General features: G+C 38.5%; 1 protein-coding gene across 1 annotated transcript in view; it reads left to right on the top strand.

The window, feature by feature from the left end:
• LOC140359896 (general transcription factor IIF subunit 2-like) overlaps positions 1–15,552 on the top strand; it is a 63,470-nt gene that overhangs the window by 45,280 nt on the left and 2,638 nt on the right. The window contains exons 5-7 of the mRNA XM_072445137.1: positions 2,465–2,546; positions 11,486–11,585; positions 14,922–15,065. Coding sequence (XP_072301238.1) covers positions 2,465–2,546; positions 11,486–11,585; positions 14,922–15,065 — 326 coding nt within the window. The remainder of the gene's footprint in view (positions 1–2,464; positions 2,547–11,485; positions 11,586–14,921; positions 15,066–15,552) is intronic.

Genomic DNA, 15,552 nt, shown 5'->3' with positions numbered 1-15,552 from the left:
AACAAAACTCCAGGGCAAACTCAATGCTTCAAATGATTCTAAATGTGGAGAAGTCTTAACTTAATGGCCTATTCTTCTCTTCAACACTTTGCTCCTCCGCAATCCAACAGCAGACAAAGGGCTCTCTGTGAGGGGTAAATGTACAGCCGCATAAGAAAGTGAATCATACCTTCAGAGGCCTGCTTCATAATTGAGATCTGAAATATTATAACATTGTTTGTCCTACTTTGGCTAAGCAGTTAGTTTTAAAAACCACCTGCTCACTGACCCCAAAATAAGCCAACAAAAGGTTTATTTGGATATTGACAAAACACTATTCAACTATAATCTGATCATATTTGTGCAGTCTATTGTAAATGTGTAAAACATGGCTGCAAATGTCTTGGTTATGATTGAAGAATTGCATGATAAATGACTAAACCAGACGACTCACCTCCATAAATATTTGCTTTTGATTTGAACTATAAGGAGTTTTTTTGGTCTTGTGTCCTACTTTGTCTGAGCAGTTTTGAAAGCACCTGCTCGCTGAACCGATGGTGGCAGCACACTTCCTCCGGTTGGTCAGCATGTGGGAAAGAGATGGGTGAAAAGTGGAGAGGCTTTTGGGCGTTTTGTGTGTCCGGTGTGAAACTGGTGCCAACGACTGAACAATGCACAATAGAGCAGCCAAAACCACACCAACGCTCACCAACTGGACCCAGACATTTTCTGAATAAACAAATTCAACATTGCAAGTGTGGAAATGTATCACAAATCCACTGAAAATTATGGCGAAAAAAAAATAAAAATGTTTAAAGAAGTGCTACGAGGATGAGTTGCACAATATGAAGTTGGCAACAAGCAATTGAAAACAGCACTGTTTTTTTTTTTAATTATTTACATGGCCAATAGGAAACAGAAATAACCAAGTGAAAAATACACGTACTCCTGGTGTCGGTGCACACACATCAGCACCTTGGCCAGTTCCTGTCACTAACGGGGTTTGACCTAGTTGCCTAGCAGGTTTTGTTTGTTTAGTTGGATCACCATCAAACGATCTTCCTGGTGTCCAAGGTTACGATGGATAATCACTGACATATGATGTATCGCTACCTAAATATGATGTGATTACTTCACTGGAGGACACTGTTTATAAAAGGATGTTTTTGTCTCAAAGCTTTTGAAAAAATGTAAGTCTTACAATTACAATAAACTTTAAATTTTGCATTTAAACTGTGCAATTCTTTTCAGAATTAATATTTTAAACATGTCCAGTGGAAACAATACTTGCACAAAGACTGAAATTAGTTTTGTAGAAGACTAAACTGCAGGATTAGCAGCTTTGACAGTTAAAAAGATAAAACTTGATATTTTGTTGTTTGCGGCGAACTAATATGACTTGACTTATGACAGTTTTTCCGATTTGCTAATTGCGACCATTTAAATTGAGATTTTGATTCGAATGCAATAAATCTTGCAGTTTTATTTCAAAGAAATCCTTTTTTAGTTGTATAGTGTGCAGTGGTGAGACATTTTTGGAATTCAGCCAACGGCAGCGACATCGTTTGGACAGTGTTTCCCAAAGGCGCCTGTATTTTAGATTGAGATGATTGACAGGAAGAAGACAGTGCAGTGTATATTTATATCTGCCACTCCAACGACCAGCCAGTGTATGGATGCTGAAGCCACAGCCAGGGACAAACGGAGACTACAGAGCATTGTGCGCTCTGCTGAGAAGGTGATCGACTGCAGACTTCCATCTCTGCATCACAGCCGACCCTTCTCACCCTGGACACGGACTATTTGAGCCACTCCCCTCAGGCAGGAGGCCACTCCCCTCAGGCCACTCCCCTCAGGCAGGAGGCCACTCCCCTCAGGCCACTCCCCTCAGGCAGGAGGCCACTCCTCTCTGGCAGGAGGCTACGGTCCATCCAGACCAGAAACTCCCGCCACAAGTACAGCTTCTTTCCCTCCGCCGTTGGACTCATGAACATTTTATATTTTAGTCTATTTTTATCTTATTAGTAAAATTAAATTGTTTTTCTTTATTGCATGCCTTATAATATATTTTGCTTTTATCATTGATCATGCACCGAATCACCAAAGCAAGTTCCTAGCCTGTGAGTTTTCTTCACTGGCAATGGCAATAAACCTTTTCTGACTCTAACAACCTGCCACCACAGTCACACTAACCAACACATTCACACAGGCAAGGTCGCTGAAGGGTCTTGACCAAAGGCGCTAACAAATGTATATAGTATCTCTCAATAATGGAGATCAAACTGCCAATCTTTGGGTCCGTGGGCGAACGTCTCAGGCAACAGTTTGAAAGCAATTGAATTTAATTCACAGCTTGACAATGGCAGTCTTGAAATGCAGCTTCTTTTGTGTCGTATGTTCCACGGTGCTTGTGTCTCTCTGAACGTGTTGTATTGTCTTGATTTTGTGCTGTGATGAAGGCTCTGAGTCAGTGTGTGTGTTGCAGATGAGATCAGCCTGGAGGGGATGGTGGTGCACCGCGCCGAGTGCAGGCCAGTCGTCAATGACAACTACATGAAGCTCAAAAAGTGAGTGCACTCTTCAACTGTACAGACAACAAGGTCAATACAAGAGTTTATATAGAGGTTAGACATTGTACTTTGCAGCAGCCTCTTTCTGTAACAATGAAACCAGAACATAAAGCCAGACCAAATTCTGGACTTTACAATCACAGCCAATAATTTGTAGCACGCGTTTCTCAAATGTGGAAGGCATCTCATCTGAATATCCCTCTCACATTCAAAACTGTTTTGCTTTCCCTGTTTTGCCCTGTGTTTGACTTATATCTAAATTAGTTTAATCTGAAACATACAATGTGACAAACATGCAAAAAATAAGGGGACAAATACCATTTCCCACCACTGTACATAACGCTTTGCATGTGGTCTTGGGGCTTCATTATTTTGTTTGTTAGAAAAGTAAATGTCTCTCAATATTGATTTCATAAACATAAGACTTGAATTGACTGTAACTAGATAATTGGTCAGACTGCTGCCCCCGCGACCCAGCCCCGGATAAGCGGCAGAAAATGGATGGATGGATAATTGGTTGTAGGCCAATTGTCAATTAAAAAGCCCCGAGCTGATCATTGACAATGTGACATGAGTGAATCTTGTTTTGATTAAAATCCAATTAATTGCACAACTCTAGGTTTGACATAAAGGCCTTGGACTTTACATGAGGAAGTACTGAACACTGAAGAGGCCACAGTCCAGAGAATGTGCACGTTTCATAGACTCTTACATATGGCTTCCTGTAGTTCAAGGTGAATATGTGAAGCGCATCAACAAGTAAAATATTTGAATATAGGCAATTGCTACAGACATTACACTCCCATCAACTCAACATGACTCCAGCGATGAATAACAATAAAGAAACTTACACTTTAAACTTAATAAAACCAGTTAAACACAGACCGCATAAATCAACATAATTAATAATAATAAAGGATATTTTCTGCTGTGGCCAAATGTAAATGAATGTATAAAGAAGTCAACGCCCACGTTACTCCCATGCAGCATTTGTGCACTATACTGTACTTTTGTTATTGAGTTTATGAAAAGGTTGGCCGGTGGAATTTTGTAAGCAGTCACAATGAAGAAAAATATGTTTTCAAAATAAATTGTTAAGACGCAGTTCAGGGCTGGGCAACAAAACCAAAGAATAATTCTATCGAATTCTGCTCCAATCCATATGTTTTTTACTGACATTGACTGAGGTTTGGCTGTGGGCTTATTGAGAAAAAACGGCTGAACGTGTCGTTGACCATTTGAAATGACTGAATGTCAATTAAAAATAGATTCAAATAAGTTGAAAATAAGACCTTTTTACAGACTTAGTGTAATTATTAGTGTATAGTGTAATATTGTGCAATGAATCACATTTTAATCAAGTTGAGATGTTTCAAATGGTCAAAGATCAGATCAGGTCCACGGGCAATCTTCTGTCAGTAAAAGTATGAGGTTTGGACAAGCATTGCACAATAATATATATAAGTTGATATAGTAATATTGGTTAATGCAATAATTGTCATCACCACAAACAGGCTGATTTTGTGTCATATGTTTCCTTTTTTAGTTTAAATTTGTCTTGGTTTTGTCACTTGTTTTATATTTTGTCCAAAGAATATATTGAAATATCACAATTATATTTATCGCAGCTTAACGGCCATAAAGCATGTCGCAATAACTCCCAACACTGTCTAGTTTGGAGCAGAGTTCAGACTTTGATGGAAGAACAAGGAAGATTTTTTGTGTTTAATGACAATCATTCAAATTAATATTTGCTTGAAAAATAAAGAAAAGTCAAATAGAAAACAATGATCAATCCATCTGAGGAAAAATAATTGGATGATTTCATTTCCTCGTCGCCCAGCCATAGCTTAAGATAGGTTTGTTAAATGATGACGATGAGTTAATGTAGTACATGTTGTTGTTGAGAGGTGCACAAACAACATTTTGAGTACCTTTTAAAACTGAACGCAGTGCTGTGTATGCATTAGTCATGGCAGAAAGTTCTGGCACCACAGGATTGTGACATAACAAACTACTCATGCGGTTCATAAAAGGGCCAGGGCTAAATTAGTTTCCCAGAAAAGTGCTCTCAAATTTGTATTGCACACAAACCGCTCGGTTTAAAAACGATGAATAATGTTTGAAGTTCAAAGTTTGGGTGAGTTGACACTTGACACGGTGTTCATCTGTGTACGGTAAACATTTGGTGCTCTTTTACCTGCCTCCAACATGTTCCGTTTCATTACAATTAGTTATGGAGTTATTGGACAGTAGCCATAGCAACCACACAACTGAGGCTGATGCAGCGCCTCAATGTTTCCCAAGACAAAAGCACGGCACCAGTTTACACTAGAACTGTATAAGGGAAACATACCGTATTATGTGTGCATCAATGGAAACACAATGATGAATATTACATGATTACTATTACAGTGACTTACGCTTTAAAGAACAACTATTATGCTTTGTTTGGTACTTATTTAAAGGAATAATAGACGATTTTTCGCCTATTTGAGAACTCAAGCGACTGTTATTCCCTTTTTGAAAAGTGCGCATGCGCACACTCACCCCCGTGCAGAAGCACGTAACAGCCCCGCTGCTACACGTGCCTTTGTTTATCAGCGCGACAGATCGCATCGCATCTCTCGTCACTGCAGATTTCTGTCTCTTCTGAGCTCGAACAGTCTTCCTCTGCCGTCCTTCAGCCTGTACACTGAAGGAACTCTCTAAACACACACCGGCATATCAACCATGCATGCGCAGCTAGGGAAACGTGCTGCTATCCTGGAAACGAGCCAGAACGAGGCTGCAGCTGTGCGGTAGTTGCGTTCTATGATTGACATGTGAATGAACTACTCGGCTGTCCACGCCACGAGGAAATGAGATTCAGATTTGGCGGCATAATTCCTTTAACTATCACATAAATATAATCACCATTTTACATGTTGTTCATTGTAAACTACAATAATTATTGATCTGAAACGGCTTAATAATAAAAACGCATCCATTGAGGCATTTCACCGTAACAAGCAATAGTATTTAAATTGTGTGTTTTTATGTATTATTTTTTAAACAGTCTTCATTTTTCAGATAATTGCAACTAAGTACAAAGGTGTGGGCGGGGATAAGGTGTGCGTCCAGTGAAAAGTTAAAAAGTTGAATTATGTTTGATGAAAGGGGGACAGCTACATACAGGAAAGGTCATATCATGCTGCGAAGAAGAAAGAAGCTGTTTAGTTGAGTCTTGCTATCCTGTTTGTCTTTGTTCCCACGGGATCTTAGCTCATGTTATCTACATGGGACATTCTTGTAACAAAAGTGAACATTAAATAATAAACAAAGCACATATTTAACCAGCCTGGAGACCTAAAAACAAAGCCAATCTTACACATTTCCAGGTCTGTAAACCAAATACAGGTTAGTTCTTCTCTGGACAAAAAGTAGGACTAAACCAGGACAAAATCATGTATTTAACCAGGACCAAACAAAGGATTTAAACAGAACTAAATCAACATTATGCCAGGACTAATTATGCCAAAGATTATTGTAAGACTTAACCAGGATCAAAGGGGTTTTAACCAGGACGGAACAGAGTGTAGAGAGCGGTTAGCGCTCTTGCCTCCCAAGAAGGAGATCATGGGTTTGATTCCCGGACCAGACCAACATCACATGATCTCTCCTGGGTGGAGTCTGCATGTTCTCCCCGTGTTACCGTGGGTCCTCTCCGGGTTCTCTCCGGCTCCTCCCACCGTCCTGCGACAAGTTGGCCACTGTCCAGGATGTACCCCGCCTAAGGCCCAAAGTCACTGGGATAGGCTCCAGTCACCCGCGACCCCGAAAGGGAACAAGCGGTAGAAAATGGATGGATGGATGGAGTGTAAATCCCCAACAAAGTATGACTAAAGCAGGATTGAAAAGTCGTAAGTTGACTAAAACTGTACAGCAGCAGGACTAAAGCGAGTACCAGCCCTAAGCAAGACAAAATCAGGACCACGTAGTTCATTATCTTTTGGGCATAACAACAAAAAGCACTGCTACAGTTGCAGTGCTGTATTCCATCCAGTTGACTCTAATGAGACTAAAGACACACATTGGGTCAGAGAACTTTCTGAGCCAAGTCTGTGCTTTGAAGCGCAGAGATACTGAGTTCAATCGCTGCAATTTGATCTGACTAAACCCAATCCATTACCACGGCAACGCAATCAGACACCGCTGTCATAGAAGTATAATCAACAATACTCAATCAGACTGATAATTGTTTATCGATTCAACGTACAGTTGTGAAAAAAGCCATTTATATCACGTACAGTTGTGAAAAAAGCCATTTATATCACGTACAGTTGTGAAAAAAGCCATTTATATCACGTACAGTTGTGAAAAAAGCCATTTATATCACGTACAGTTGTGAAAAAAGCCATTTATATCACGTACAGTTGTGAAAAAAGCCATTAAGCTCATGGTAAAATGACGGAGGTTTTTTGGAGGCAGATGAGCCGACTGCAGCTTTCTGAAGTGATTTTGAGATAAAAGCTGAAGCGGCTGGGGAGCAAATACTTCCTCCAGTGCACCTGAGAGTTTAATAAAATGATACTGGAGGCATAAAGTAGACAGTTTAATTATTTTTGCCACGCGAACAATGTTTACTGTCCGAGATGCACAATCTTCCAAGGTAAAGTGGAGCTGCTGCGTTATATACAACAGAGAGATGGGTTTAATTACTACGAAGTATATTGAGTGGAAGCGGATTTCTTTTGGAGAGTAAGCATATGTAATCTTTTTGAATTCTGGTTCATTACAAACTTCTTTTTTTTTTCAATGGGACCATATGACCTAATAATTTACACCATTATTATATAGTTTGACACACAAAAAACTGGCCCTGACACAATGACTGCAGTTCAAGCAGAGTTATTTCCTCTTAACTACGAAGTATCGAGTGTTATCAATGCTGCATAAAACCTGATAACGCTGTGGTTTTTAAAGTTTTAAAAATATAAACTAGTACAATTTAAAGTGTGAATTGAAATCGTATCATGTTGGCAATGCTTTTCAGAATAATGGGTAATTCTCCATGTTGAAATAATATCCTAAAAAACACCTAACACATTTTTATCATCTTATGCTATGAATTAAATCTGTGTCGACTGGTTAAAACATGTGGAAATGCTTAACGCCAACTGTATAATTTAACTTGAAAGTGCTCTATGTAATTTCTAACAATACAACCAATCCAGCTTTCTTTGTACAGCTCCTTTTATAAACGAGATGGATTCGAAAGTGAGGCAAATGATAGTAATATAAAAGAAACATTTAGCTCTAACGGTCAGCAGAAATGTAGCCAGGCCTAATAATAAAAGCAATCGGAACAATAAAAAACAAATACATTACAGTTTGGCAGCTTTTCTACTTTGCGTTTTTCACCTGGAGTTACATTGTGCACCTTTTAAACAATGCCAAAGATGAATGTATTAATGTTAATATCCACTGTAGATGAGTGAGCGCCTGTGCTTAGCCTGAAGTGAGCTCTCAAATGGATTCATGAAAAGAGGCATCGGGGTCATATCTGGATAAACTGCAGTTTCTTTGGCAACAGGTCTCTCAGAAGTGTCATTAATACGAGTACTTTTGCCTTGTGCTTTGCTCTGCGCAGCGAGCCGGAGCATATGTCCGAGAGAAAACTGCTAAAACTCACAGATCAAACTCTCTTCATCAAACTGTGTGGAGTTACCGCTCAGAGCGCCCAGCTCCGTTTGATTTCAGATGTATGTTTTTTTTTTTACAGGCTGTGACTAATTGTTGTCCCAGATCTGTAATTTTCCATTTGGACGACAGCTGACAAATGTCTCTTCTACCTGCCAGGTTCAAACACATGAATTATGTTGCCAATGTGGGGAGAGTTCTCACTGCACTTGTAAGATGCAATAATGCTTATGCTTCCAGTGCTGATTAACCATGTGTTCTCATGTATAAAGGCAGTTTAAACTCATAAAGTCACTCCTAAAACTCACTCCATGCTTTCTCCTTTCTGTTGTGATCCATTGAAAACCGTTATAATCCTAATTACATTATTATTAGACTAATTAGAATGTTGCTCCATTAATATTTGACTAAAGGCCTAGTAAAACAAAAGCTATCATTATAGAATCAGAAAAGGTTTATTGCCATTCTCAATGAACATAATTCACAAACACAGGAACTTGCTTTGGTGAATCGGTGCAACATAAAACAATGAACAATGATTAAAAAAACCTATGTAAGTCAGAAAGAAAAACAATTTAACTCTGCTACATGCGGCAAAATTACATTACGTTCAACCACACAAGCCAGGACCTTCTTGCTGTGAGTCTCCGTCTTATTGCCTTGAAGGTCCCATGAAATAATGATGTCACACTTCAGATTCATATACAATACTAGGAGATGTAATCCCTCATTTGTCCAGGAGGTTGTCATCTGGACAATTAAAAAAAAAATAATAATCATCTGCAAGTCATTTTCAATCTGAGGAGCTGGCCTGAGAAGACAGATTTAATACTGAATTTACTGTGAGACTTTGTTTTGATTCCAATCCTTTTCCTGATCTTCTTCTTCCGCTCTGTTAGCACGTTAGCATTAGCATTGGCCTGCTTCCAAGGTGACAGAACGCTGCTGCAAATGATGCACCATTTCTGTTCAAAGAGAGAGTCTCTTCTTTTCACTCAAATGTCCTCCTTCACACCCATTTCCTTTGTGGGAAATGAGGATCCTCTTTGGACAGAAATGGTGGACGAGGTATAATTTGATGAGGTATAATTTGATGAGCGTTTATAGCGTTGTCCTGTCCCGGGTCAAGTAAGAGTGGCCCAACTGTCCTTTGTGTGAATGTGATGGTCAGTAAATCCACCAGACCCTGTTACCACGACAACATAACCACAAGCTCAGTCAAAATATGCATTACCTATTTGTTATTTAACCATCTATCTGTGTGTATCTATGTGTGTGTGTGTTCTAACTGTGATACATGTGTGTGTGTGTTCTAACTGTGATACATGTGTGTGTGTTCTAACTGTGATACATGTGTGTGTGTTCTAACTGTGATACATGTGTGTGTGTTCTAACTGTGATACATGTGTGTGTGTTCTAACTGTGATACATGTGTGTGTGTTCTAACTGTGATACATGTGTGTGTGTTCTAACTGTGATACATGTGTGTGTGTGTTCTAACTGTGATACATGTGTGTGTGTTCTAACTGTGATACATGTGTGTGTGTTCTAACTGTGATACATGTGTGTGTGTGTTCTAACTGATACATGTGTGTGTGTTCTAACTGTGATACATGTGTGTGTGTTCTAACTGTGATACATGTGTGTGTGTTCTAACTGTGATACATGTGTGTGTGTTCTAACTGTGATACATGTGTGTGTGTTCTAACTGTGATACATGTGTGTGTGTTCTAACTGTGATACATGTGTGTGTGTTCTAACTGTGATACATGTGTGTGTGTGTTCTAACTGTGATACATGTGTGTGTGTTCTAACTGTGATACATGTGTGTGTGTTCTAACTGTGATACATGTGTGTGTGTGTTCTAACTGATACATGTGTGTGTGTTCTAACTGTGATACATGTGTGTGTGTTCTAACTGTGATACATGTGTGTGTGTGTTCTAACTGTGATACATGTGTGTGTTCTAACTGTGATACATGTGTGTGTTCTAACTGTGATACATGTGTGTGTTCTAACTGTGATACATGTGTGTGTGTGTTCTAACTGTGATACATGTGTGTGTGTTCTAACTGTGATACATGTGTGTGTGTTCTAACTGTGATACATGTGTGTGTGTTCTAACTGTGATACATGTGTGTGTGTGTTCTAACTGATACATGTGTGTGTGTTCTAACTGTGATACATGTGTGTGTTCTAACTGTGATACATGTGTGTGTTCTAACTGTGATACATGTGTGTGTGTTCTAACTGTGATACATGTGTGTGTGTTCTAACTGATACATGTGTGTGTGTTCTAACTGTGATACATGTGTGTGTGTGTTCTAACTGTGATACATGTGTGTGTGTTCTAACTGTGATACATGTGTGTGTGTTCTAACTGTGATACATGTGTGTGTTCTAACTGTGATACATGTGTGTGTTCTAACTGTGATACATGTGTGTGTTCTAACTGTGATACATGTGTGTGTTCTAACTGTGATACATGTGTGTGTTCTAACTGTGATACATGTGTGTGTTCTAACTGTGATACATGTGTGTGTTCTAACTGTGATACATGTGTGTGTTCTAACTGTGATACATGTGTGTGTTCTAACTGTGATACATGTGTGTGTTCTAACTGTGATACATGTGTGTGTTCTAACTGTGATACATGTGTGTGTGTGTTCTAACTGATACATGTGTGTGTGTTCTAACTGTGATACATGTGTGTGTTCTAACTGTGATACATGTGTGTGTGTTCTAACTGTGATACATGTGTGTGTTCTAACTGTGATACATGTGTGTGTTCTAACTGTGATACATGTGTGTGTTCTAACTGTGATACATGTGTGTGTTCTAACTGTGATACATGTGTGTGTTCTAACTGTGATACATGTGTGTGTTCTAACTGTGATACATGTGTGTGTTCTAACTGTGATGTGTGTGTTCTAACTGTGATACATGTGTGTGTGTTCTAACTGTGATACATGTGTGTGTTCTAACTGTGATACATGTGTGTGTGTTCTAACTGTGATACATGTGTGTGTTCTAACTGTGATACATGTGTGTGTGTTCTAACTGTGATACATGTGTGTGTTCTAACTGTGATACATGTGTGTGTTCTAACTGTGATACATGTGTGTGTTCTAACTGTGATACATGTGTGTGTTCTAACTGTGATACATGTGTGTGTTCTAACTGTGATACATGTGTGTGTTCTAACTGTGATACATGTGTGTGTTCTAACTGTGATACATGTGTGTGTTCTAAAGGCTCCAGCTTAAAGAGTCCACTAAACCTCAGCGTCTGTCCCAGCGGCTGGAGCGAGCCGTCACCACCATCTTCAAACCTGTGGCCAACCATAACTTCAACGTAAGAGACACTGGGATAGTGATAGGTTTCAGCCAGTTACCATGGCAACACACCACACAGTAAGCTTTTAGATGGTCCATAGACTATAATATGGATTTAAACAGGAAATTATTCTGTAGATCTGTGATCAATACAAGCGTTTAATTTGTTTTTCTTCACAAAAGGTGATTAAACTGAAAGATTGTCGTTGCCTAATGCAAGCAACTAACTTTCCCTCACAAATAATATTTAACGGCACATAAAGTATTCAGCTCAATTTAACATATAACAGGTTCTCTTGTTTTTCTACTTTTTAACTTGGTTTTGTAGGATAGCACCTCTTGTAAATATTATAGTTTTACTTCCTTTAATTTGCAGTTTGTGAAAAGATTTTCAAAAATAAAAGTTTAAAATGTAAAACTGAATCCCTCTGTGATGTCATCAATATGCAACGCAATTGAAAACGCAGACAATTTACTCTTGACTGATACACTTTAGGACAGTTTAAACCATCATTGAACTAAAAACAGGTGTTTTATGGTATTATTTTTTGTCTAATCATAACTGTTGTGTAATTTATATGGATTTTTGCAATCTGGTTGCTAGGTAACAGTTATGAAATTATCTCCACCTATGTCATAATTTCTGCCGATGGGCAACCAGGAAGTACAATTACAAACTTTACAAACATGGTCAGACTGGGGACAAATGGACAAAATGTTTAGTAAAATCTGAACTACTAAAAGTCTAAGCTGTCACAGACTTTTATGTCACTTCTTTATGATCAGATAGTGTTAAAACAAAGCTCAAATTAAAGTCTCATGCCGGATGTTTTTCTGCTGTTACTTTGAGGCTCTTGGTCACATTTTTCACAGAGATTGATCGTGGACGCAGCGAGAGGAAGTCTCACTCTGCGACCGAGATGACAAAATATCAGACAGGTGGAATATAAATCGCAGTTTTGTCTTTGTTCGTACGACGGTTCTTCGTTTAATCTTTGTCCTCGTCTCACAGTGAGACCCATGATCCTCGACTCGACCATCTCAAGTCTTCTGTATTTTGTGCTATTGCCGTTAGCATTACGCCGCAATAAATGAAAGCTATGAATAATCGAGATGGCTTTGGCTGGTACCAATTCATCAACATTTATTTGAGCTGAAAGTCATTGTTGAGTGTGTTTGTGGTTTATTTTACAGAACTGTGAAAAGCATGTGAATCACGTACTAGTTTAGCAGTTTTATATTATTATTATTATTGCTCTTGGTTTAAAATGTACTCTGGAAACAGGAACATGTCAATATAATATAGAAAACTGTTGATGCAAATCCTCATTCAAAATTAAATCATCTCCAACTTATTCCAAGACTTTTGAAAATAAGTAAATATCAGAGTTTGAAAGCTCGTTTGAGAGAAGTCGTGGCATGTACTGGACAGAATGCCAAATATTACTCTGACAAATGTGCGTCAAGGTTTGTGCACACAACATGAACCGCGGCCAAAAGCACGACCATCTGCAGCGCATTCGCCACCACCTGCTGCTTCACTCCTCACTTATATGTATTTAACTGACTTTTTTGCTTAGTATGTGGTCAAAGGATTGCATGACCATTTAAAACTGACCGTCTTATATGTTGTAAGTGGGAGTAATAGTGAAATAAAATGAATATCTTGACATTTTTTTAGTTTAAACATGGCTTTCAGGTGAGATTCGAGTAGGTTATTGCACAAAAACATGAGCAGACTTAACCACAAAAATGCATATATATCACTTTTTTATTATTATACTGCCAGTTTGTGTCAGTTACTCAATTAAAACAATTATTATATTACAGTATTATTTGATGTAATGTACAGTAAATGATGAAATGTATTTGTTGTAGAAACATAAATCTAATATGTCCACGTCTTTCTGTAATCAAGAAAACCATTAAGATAATGGGGAAAAACATCGACACAAAAGCCCGTAATGCAAGGCAGGTTACTGGTCAGATCCGTGGCGAGGCGAGCCCACTCAGTGCGTGGTTTTGAGCAATAAAAACACCTGTAACTGAATAAATAAGAGATTGTTTAATGCTAATACTGTTGAAAGTTCTAAACAAAGCAATGACACAGTTCTCCTTTAAGTATTAGAGTCATTGTAATTGTAACATGGCTTCTTCACCTGAAAGTAACAAACCTGTTGAGAAATAAAGAACTTTGTCTGATGCACAGACTTTGATCACTGCAGCGTTCAGTCCCACGTCTCACAGCACAAAGACGACTCTAAACGAAGAAGATAAAAGTGGATTTTCTTTTCCTCTGGCTCCACTTCAAAGAGAGTCTCTGATTTAGCGTTTGAGTCGTTTGCGTTTGCGTCTTGAACGTGGAGTTGGCACGATCCTTCAAGATTTACCCCGACGCTCGGTTGTGAGCGGTTATTATTTTTGGTTGAAGTGCGTGGCCCACGTTTGTAACAATAGGCCTCAAAAGCACTCGACGAGGAATCAACAAAGTCCAGTGAAGAGCCAGCGCTTTTAACGAGCGGCGGTTTTCAAATGAATAACAGTAATAATTTTGACCTGTTAAAATTCATTCTGATGGAAAGTGCTGCCCGGGAATCACGGTCCACCTCGTGATTACACACTACAAGCTGCACTGTTCCAATTAGGGCTCACAATATTGGCTTTTCCTTTTACTGACACGTGAAATTGTCAAGTTTTTGTCATGATTTTCTTTTAGCCTGGAATTTAGCCTTTTTAAAAATCGAAATTTTGTTTTAGCCAGGAATCTAGAATTGTTTTAAATCACATTTTCTTTTAGCCTGGAGTTTAGCTTTTTTTGAAATCACAATTTTCTTGTAGCCTAGAATTTAGCATTTTTTGGGTCACGATTTCCTTTTAACCTTGAATTTTGCCTTTTTTTGTCAAAATGTTCTTTTAGCCTTGAATTTTGCCTTTTTAAAAAAAAATCTTGTTTTATATTGAAGTTTTCATTTTGTCTAGTAAATCAGGCAGTTTACATTTAATTTCACTGAACGTACTACAGAATTACTTCAATTAGAATGACTTTGAAACAGAGTTATTGAATGTGCCACTGCACCAATAACATCACAGTACGGCCAAAAGGCAATAGTTATGAATATTGCACCATTTTAGATGGAGACAAATACATACAACAGCCTTTTACGCCTTAACTACTGTACAAATGAGTCTTTTATTTCTCCAATAAGCAAACATGATAAAGTGCTGCTAAGATTTTTGTGTTGGAAATATGTTGCATTGTCTAAAGTTAATTGTGAGGAATGCGTTACAGCGATTACAAAACGGAATACTTACCTCGTCCGTCATTTTGGCGTCTTTAACTGTGCTTTTTCCCCAGTTGGAGTACGAGAAGAAGAAGAAGTGCGATGGTAAAATGGTGCGTGCGGAGCGTCAGGTGGTGCTGGACATGCTTTTCTCCGCCTTCGAGAAACATCAGTACTACAACATCAAGGACCTGGTGGAGATCACTAAGCAACCCGTGGTGAGTACTGAAGGGACCAGGCGCCGGGGAAGGAAGACCTACTCTAATTAGTCGCCCATTGTTTGTCATTATTACAGTGAGATTAACTATTAAAACGGCAGATTTTTGGTCAAAGGAAGCGACTGAAGCGATGACGTGTTTGATCAGAACTTTGTACTCATTTATTTTTGACAAAACTCGTCTTTATTTCAAAATCTTCAGGCAGGTCGTGGCCTCAGCCTCAAATCTTTAAGTACTTTTTAGTCCAGTTCAAAAATGTAGTGGAGTAGAAAGTACAGATACCAAAGTCAAAAGTAAAAGATGAATAAAAGATAAACGTCAAAAGTAAAAGAAAAAATAAATTTAAGTCACATTTTTAGGTATCCGTGCTTTATTTAAGTACAGTACTGGTACTTTTTACTTGTACTTTATACCACCACAGACAGGCAGGTAGTTCTATCACATCAATTCAAAAAGTTCAAACTTGATTTCAATACAAAGAAAATGC

This window comes from Eucyclogobius newberryi, unplaced genomic scaffold, assembly GCF_026437365.1.
Source record: "Eucyclogobius newberryi isolate DKJ021-1_F unplaced genomic scaffold, fEucNew1.0.hap1 SCAF_14, whole genome shotgun sequence".
Lineage (NCBI taxonomy): Eukaryota > Metazoa > Chordata > Actinopteri > Gobiiformes > Gobiidae > Eucyclogobius > Eucyclogobius newberryi.
This window is presented reverse-complemented; position numbering and strand designations above follow the sequence as displayed.